Genomic DNA, 6,864 nt, shown 5'->3' on the forward strand with positions numbered 1-6,864 from the left:
GCCCAGGGGAGTCGGGTCTGGCAGAAACCCGGGTTCATCACCCGTCTCTTGAATCCTCCATCACCCGTTCTCTGTTGTTCCCGTCCTATTCTACCTCCATCCCCTCGGGTGCGGTCAGTCAAACCAAGGGGAGGGGTCAACGCAGCCGCTTATCACTGAGCGTATCATAAACACACACTAAAGTACGCGTGCAGAGGGAGTTCAGCAGTCACAGACGCCTGAAGGCTGTTTATGCTCCGTGAAAACTTTCAGACGCACACGTAACACAACACACCGACATTCCGCCAAAATGAAGACACAGTATAATCTGCTTTTTCCTCTCAGCGTGTTCTTACTGTTGGTGGAACACTCCCTGGCCAAAGTGACAATGTCTCTGTGCGCTCTCGCTGCAGGTGACAGGTACATCGTTGCAGACTGTGGCGGGGGAACAGTTGATCTGACCGTCCATCAGATCGAGCAGCCGCAGGGAACGCTGAAAGAACTCTACAAGGCTTCAGGTGCGTTGTTTTGAAAGGTGAAGCCAGTTCTTAAGCCTGATTTATCCTTGTGTGTCAAATTGGCGGTGTAGGGCCCGTGTCAAAGCATAAATCAGGCTTAGGTCGGCATTTGAGTTGAGCTGCGGACAGGGACTTGCCAAATGGAACACCCTCCTAGCCTTGGATATCTGTCATATCAGACATCAGTCCAACTCACAGGACCACGATGATCAAAACAGACCTAAGCACCGATGTCAGAGTTTGGTTTGGTGGGCATTCCATTAGGCAACTACCTGTCCTGTCCAACTGCAAGTGGAACACACCATAATGATCAGTAGGGGGCACCTCCACTGGTTGTATAGTCCATTATCCAGAGATCCTGGGTGCGTCCGTGGCCTTCAGAACTTCACTTCGTCTCCCGCAGGCGGCCCGTACGGCGCTGTGGGCGTAGACTTGGCCTTCGAGGCCATGTTGTGTCAGATCTTCGGTGACGACTTCATCCAGAGTTTCAAAGCCAAGAGGCCGGCAGCCTGGGTGGACCTCACCATTGCGTTCGAGGCGAGGAAACGAACGGTGGCGCCGGGCAGAGCCAACGCCCTCAATATCTCCCTGCCCTTCTCTTTCATCGACTACTACAAGAGGCACAGAGGCCAGAGTGTGGAGGCGGCGCTGAGGAGGAGCAAGTGAGTGTGTGTGTGTCTGTGTGTATGTATGTGTGTGTTTCAACGGAGGGATGGTTGACTGGAGATCACAAGCTGTGTGTGTGTGTGTCAGCATGAACATAGTGAAGTGGTCGTCCCAGGGGATGCTGCGACTCACGCAGGAGGCCATGAACGAGCTCTTCCAGCCCACCATCGTCAATATCGTCAAACACATTGGTGAGAACCCCCCCCCCATGTGCACACATATACACAGACTCACACACACACACACACAGACAGATCCTGCAGTGGCTGTTTATTCCCCGTTCCACCATTCTCGCATGTTTTCTAATTCCACCCCAGAGGAGCTGATGGCGAAGCCCGAGGTGCGCGGCGTGCGCTTCCTCTTCCTGGTTGGTGGTTTTGCTGAGTCGCCCATGCTGCAGAGAGCGGTGCAGAAAGCGTTGGGTCGGACATGCCGCATCATCATTCCGCACGACGTCGGTCTGACCATACTGAAGGGCGCCGTGCTCTTCGGGCTGGATCCCACGGTGGTGAGCTCTTCCTGCCAATCCTGCATTCGGACGCCGGGTTTCACACCCTTTTCCCCTTACAGGTGCGGGTGCGTCGATGCCCCCTGACCTATGGTGTGGGTGTCTTGAACCGCTTTGTGGAGGGACGCCACCCTCGGGACAAACTCCTCATCAAGGACGGCCGTGAGTGGTGCACCGACATTCTCGACCGCTTCGTCTGCGTGGACCAGTCGGTGGCTCTGGGCGAGGTGGTGAAGCGGAGCTACACACCCGCTCGCCTGGGCCAACGTAAGATCATCATCAACATCTACTGCAGCGCGACAGACGACATCACCTACATCTCCGATCCGGGGGTCAGGAAGTGCGGGACCATCACGTTAGACCTGCCCGAGGCTCTGCCGCTGTCAGGGGCAGTGGGAGGAGCCAGGGGGGGTCCTGAGAGGAGGGAGATCAGAGCCACCATGCAGTTCGGAGACACGGAGATCAAAGTCACAGCAGTTGATGTCATGTCCAACCGCTCCGTCCGCGCGTCCATAGACTTCCTGTCCAACTGAGGAGACGCAGGAAATGAGGAAGAGCATTTGAAAACACCAAAATTCCAGTGATGATAATCTGAAGATGAAAGCGGTACTCTGGGAGTGGGCGTCTTACTTTACATCCAAAGTCAAAACTCAACCCACAATCCCAGATATTCAGTTCACCCAGCAGAGAAAACATGAGGGGAACATTTTAAAGGAACCTCCTCAATAAAAAAACACTATCTCCACAACTGATGGGGCGGGTGCTATCTCTCCACGCAAAAGAAGAAAATAATCCTGTGGTCATGATGATGTCAGACATTTCCTCAGAGGATGGTGGAACAAACCCTGCCAGAGTCTGAAGGTGAGTTAGAGGAGACACATTGTGCTACCTAGAGTGATACTCACTCGTGTTCACTGAGAAAAACAAACTCCATTTGTAATGAACAACTCTGACCTGATACCTCATCTGTCAAGTTTCACAGCCCAGAAATAACGCTTGAATCCTGTTAATGTGACTGTGCGCCACCTAGTGGTAGATGCAATAAACTACAAGATGGAAAAAGTCCTGCAGCACTACTTCAAACGGATATGTCTCACCGTCTGATTTGTTAGACTGTCCAGGTCCAATTGGCTGATGGTCTGTTTGAACTGTTGAAAGTATTTTCACACCAAATGTGTTTCTTCACTGGAGTTTGCTTACACATGTTGAAACGTCACTTATCTGGCCAAGATCATAGCGGACTTGCGATTTCAGGCAGAGAAACTGGTTTGCTTAAGAAGATCAAGGTCACAAGAAAGACGATTCCGTCGTTTGAAGATGAGATAACTGGTGAGCGTCGTCCATCATCACACTGCCACCTGAAAAAAAACTGTAGTTTCAGGTTTTGTTGTCAACTTACTAGTTGTATAAACACACTCAACACTCATCAGTACAATTTCCGCTGTGAGTTTATTGTTAAGAATGATCCAATAAATAGGTTCACACAGTGCGACCAATGAACGCTCCACAGCGGCTCCTCGTCCTTCTCAGTGCTTTTACCGTTGTTACGACACAAAACCAGATGGAAACTGCCCACTCACCTGACACCGACAGGAGTGTTTGCAAACAAAAGGGGAACTGTTGTCTACTGTTTATAACATCTGCAGTAAGGTCACCAGTGGAAAGACGGTACAACAAAAAAAAATAACGTGAATGTCAACAGAATTAATCTTCTTTTGCCCTCTTGTTTTTCACGTCACCTGCCGTTACTGTGTCTGTTCCAATCCAAACGCCAAAACAAAACACCAAATTGTAGCTGTTGATGTGTGAATGATGACAGATGTTTGGATTCAAATGCTAGTCGGGTTGTCTAATGAGCGTGAGGTCTCCCGCGGCCTCGGCCTCTGCCGGCGCCCCCTGGAGGTCCGTCCACAGAGCTGCGGGGGTTCTTGATGGTCTCGTCGACGGACAGGATGAGGCAGGCCGCCTCTGACGCCGCTGTCAGAGCGTTGATCCGCACAATTGATGGCTCCCAAACACAGGCGACAAAATTGTCAGCAATGTCCTCGTTGTTGATGTCCACTCCGTACCACATGCCGCCCTGCAGCGACACCAGGTCTGGTCAAACCACGACTGACGGGAGGAAGAGAACAAAAAACAAACGGCTCCTACCTGTGCATGTTTGGCACGCAGCTTGTTCAAGATGTTAGTAGCGTCGAAGCCGGCGTTGTCACACAGCTGTCTGGGGATGATCTCCAGCGCTTTGGCATAAGCTCCGATTAACAGCTGCTGCTTCCCGGGAATGGTCCTGGAATAGTCGCGCAGGTACTTGGACAGCTCCATCTCCACGGCTCCTCCGCCCGCCACAACCGAATCATTCTGGAAAGAGTAGGTCCAACTGAGCACTGAGTTACTGTTACCACGGACACGGCGCTATTACTAACTCATCCTCTACAGTTCAAACTGACCTTGATGGCTCTGCGCACAATCATGATGGCGTCGTGCAGCGATCGCTCTGTCTCTTCTGTGAACTGCTCTGCTCCTCCTCTCAGGATGATGGTGCACGTCTTGGCCTTGGGGCAGCCCTTGAAGAAGTTGTACCTGGAAGTGGACGGTGAGAGTAGAAGGACATGTTCATGCTTGACATTCTAGGTGCTGGAATAACAGCAGCAAACATGAAATCCATGTCCCTCTTACCTCTCTCCTCCGACCTGGACCTCCTCGAACAGTTCGCACTGACCCAGGACGTCATCCGTCATGGCACCGACTGAGGTCTGGATGGAGCCTCCGCAGGCCTGAAGGTCACATGACACACTCATGAACTTCAACATCAATAGGACTTCATATGCTGACCGGGTGTGATTGGTCCAACAGCTGAAAGAATTCACTCCAAGTGTGTGTAGGTCTCCTACCATCATGGTCCTCCTCAGGTCCTCCTCCTGGACTCGGCCAGCACAGAACAAGTCTCTGTCGGCAAAGTACTGCGTGGCCACGTCTCCGATCGGCAACTTGGACAAAACCACTTTGGCTCCTGACTGGTAGATCTTCTCCAGCTTGTCATAGAGGATGTTCCACTCCGCATCCACGATGGCCTGGTAGTCCTGTCAACACGGAACGGAAACGCGCTGACACTGCGAGCGACAGACTTGACAACGGTTCTGAGTTTGAGTGCACGTGTTCTGGGTGCTGCGTACCTCCACCGACTTCACTCGGACCTCTGCGTTGTCCTTCTCGGCCTTCAGCTCCAGCTCCACGTTCAGCAGGGCGATCTTTGGATTCTCGTAACGTTTAGGCTGCATCTCAAAGCCAGCGTAGGAGAAGGTCTTCTTGAACGCAACCCCTGCGATCAACTGGGAATCCTGAACAAACAAATCGCTCCGCCGTCAACATCTGCTCTCATATCGTTTACTAAACAGACCACAGACACCAACCTCCAGCCCTCCTCCCTGGACCTTCTTGATGCCAATCATCTTCAGGGACAGCAGCTCGTCCAGAGACATGACCGCATCCACCACCATCTTGGAGAAGAAGTCCTTTTGGCCAGCGATTAGCTTGGAGTTCATCGCTGTGGCAGCACATTTCTCCAGCAGCTGCCTCTGCTCTCTGAGGACAGAAAGAAGAACTTTGAAAATACACAGCGACGTCATTCTCGATGAGCCGTAACAGAACAAGAGAACACTCACTGCTTGTCGTCTTTCTTTACAGGGACAGCGATCTCCTTGATCTTGTTGACGGCGAGGTTAGTGGCAGTGCGGAATGCTCTGATGATGGTCTGAGGGTGGAGACCCTCCTCCACGTACGGCTTCAACTGCTTCAGGAACTCGGCGGCCAGGAGAGTGACCGAGGTGGTGCCGTCTCCAACCTACGTATGAGGACCCAGAACAACATGAAAACCTCTGGAGCTTCTCAGGGGACACACCCTCGAACCGTCAAACACACCTCAGCATCCTGGGAGCGGGCGATGTCCACCAGGGTCTTAGCTGCTGGGTGGACCACATCCAGCAACTTCAGGATGGTGGCTCCATCGTTGGAAATCGTGGCCTTGCCTGACAAACAGTTACATATTTTTAACGGATGACTGTGTTTCGAACTAACCTTTCATCCCTCCTCACCTCTGCTGTCAACCATCAGTTTGTCCATCCCTCTGGGTCCGAGGGTGGTCCTGACAGCCTCTGAAATGACCTAGCAACAACATTTAAGAAAGACAGTGAATACATTTCAAAACTTATGCCACAGGTGACAAATCCAGGGATTTCAGACCTGGCAGGCATTGATGTTGCTGACGAGCTGAGGAATGCCCTGAGACGTGTCTGTCCCCTCCTTCAGCAGGATAACCGGTGTGGGCTGATGGACAGACGAGACGAAACGGACATGAGCATATCTGATCTCAGTGCAGTTAATTAAATGTGCATTGGATGATGATGATGCTTCACATATCAACTGTAATCATGCAGTGACTTCACATAGAGATGTTTCGATGGATACGTTCCCATTGTGATGTCATTAGGTCTCAGATGGGTATTGACAGGGTGTGACGCTTTGTTTACAAAGGAGCAATTAATGTCTGCACATGGGACATACATCACTGTTCCTCGATCACAGGCTCATTCAATGACGGCTTATATCTGAGCTAAAATCAGCTCGTTATATTGTGTAGCAAAGACATGCTTTTAATCAGACGTCGAATTAGCGTATAACGGAAGGACACCGGCTATATCCAGCCTAGCTGTGCTAAAAGACTGTCACTGCATACAGAGGCTCGAATTCTGCATAGCGACAGGTAATAAATAATACACCGAATTAACATGATACAGCCCTTTGATCTCAAGTGAACCTGACTACTTTAGCGTTAGCAGCATTCATTTCTGTTAGCATCGTAGACACCCATTGTGAGTGCCTGCGATGCTAACACAGACTAGCTGACAATGACAACGTTACATTGATCATTTTTATGAAATAACCGCTTCCTACTGTCAAAAATACACACGTAATTCATGTCAGACGAGTAGAAACATAACTGATCGCTAAAAGACTTAAGGATGGCAATGGATTGTAGATTAGAGTTTGAGCATGAGTGCTAACTCACCATCATCTTTGCAGTTCTTTCGAGAAGCTTTCCGCCGGCATCCACTCCCAGAATGCCTTTCGACAAGAAAGCCCTGACGGGGGTGCGTTCACAAACATCCAGAAGAGATTTGACGACAGTTTGGAATA

The 6,864-nt window shown here is 50.8% G+C and overlaps 2 protein-coding genes across 2 annotated transcripts; one reads left to right on the top strand and one right to left on the bottom strand.

Moving 5' to 3' along the window:
* Positions 1 to 367: 367 nt before the first annotated feature.
* Positions 368 to 2,204, top strand: LOC144739112 (heat shock 70 kDa protein 12B-like). The gene is made up of 5 exons (XM_078622092.1): positions 368 to 497; positions 901 to 1,159; positions 1,251 to 1,354; positions 1,481 to 1,671; positions 1,734 to 2,204. Exons 1-5 carry the CDS (start codon positions 368 to 370, stop codon positions 2,202 to 2,204), a joined length of 1,155 nt encoding a protein of 384 aa, XP_078478218.1.
* A 1,316-nt stretch (positions 2,205 to 3,520) lies between these two features.
* On the bottom strand, positions 3,521 to 5,988 carry LOC144739113 (T-complex protein 1 subunit eta). Its single transcript, XM_078622093.1, has 11 exons — positions 5,911 to 5,988; positions 5,763 to 5,832; positions 5,590 to 5,696; positions 5,334 to 5,512; positions 5,082 to 5,253; positions 4,845 to 5,009; positions 4,563 to 4,751; positions 4,348 to 4,445; positions 4,119 to 4,251; positions 3,823 to 4,029; positions 3,521 to 3,751 (listed from the first exon to the last, which is right to left on the bottom strand). Exons 2-11 carry the CDS (start codon positions 5,788 to 5,790, stop codon positions 3,521 to 3,523), a joined length of 1,509 nt encoding a protein of 502 aa, XP_078478219.1. The 5' UTR covers positions 5,791 to 5,832; positions 5,911 to 5,988.
* Between the last annotated feature and the right edge of the window lie 876 nt (positions 5,989 to 6,864).

Source organism: Lampetra planeri, unplaced genomic scaffold (genome assembly GCF_965212315.1).
Source record: "Lampetra planeri unplaced genomic scaffold, kcLamPlan1.2.h2 scaffold_1308, whole genome shotgun sequence".
Lineage (NCBI taxonomy): Eukaryota > Metazoa > Chordata > Hyperoartia > Petromyzontiformes > Petromyzontidae > Lampetra > Lampetra planeri.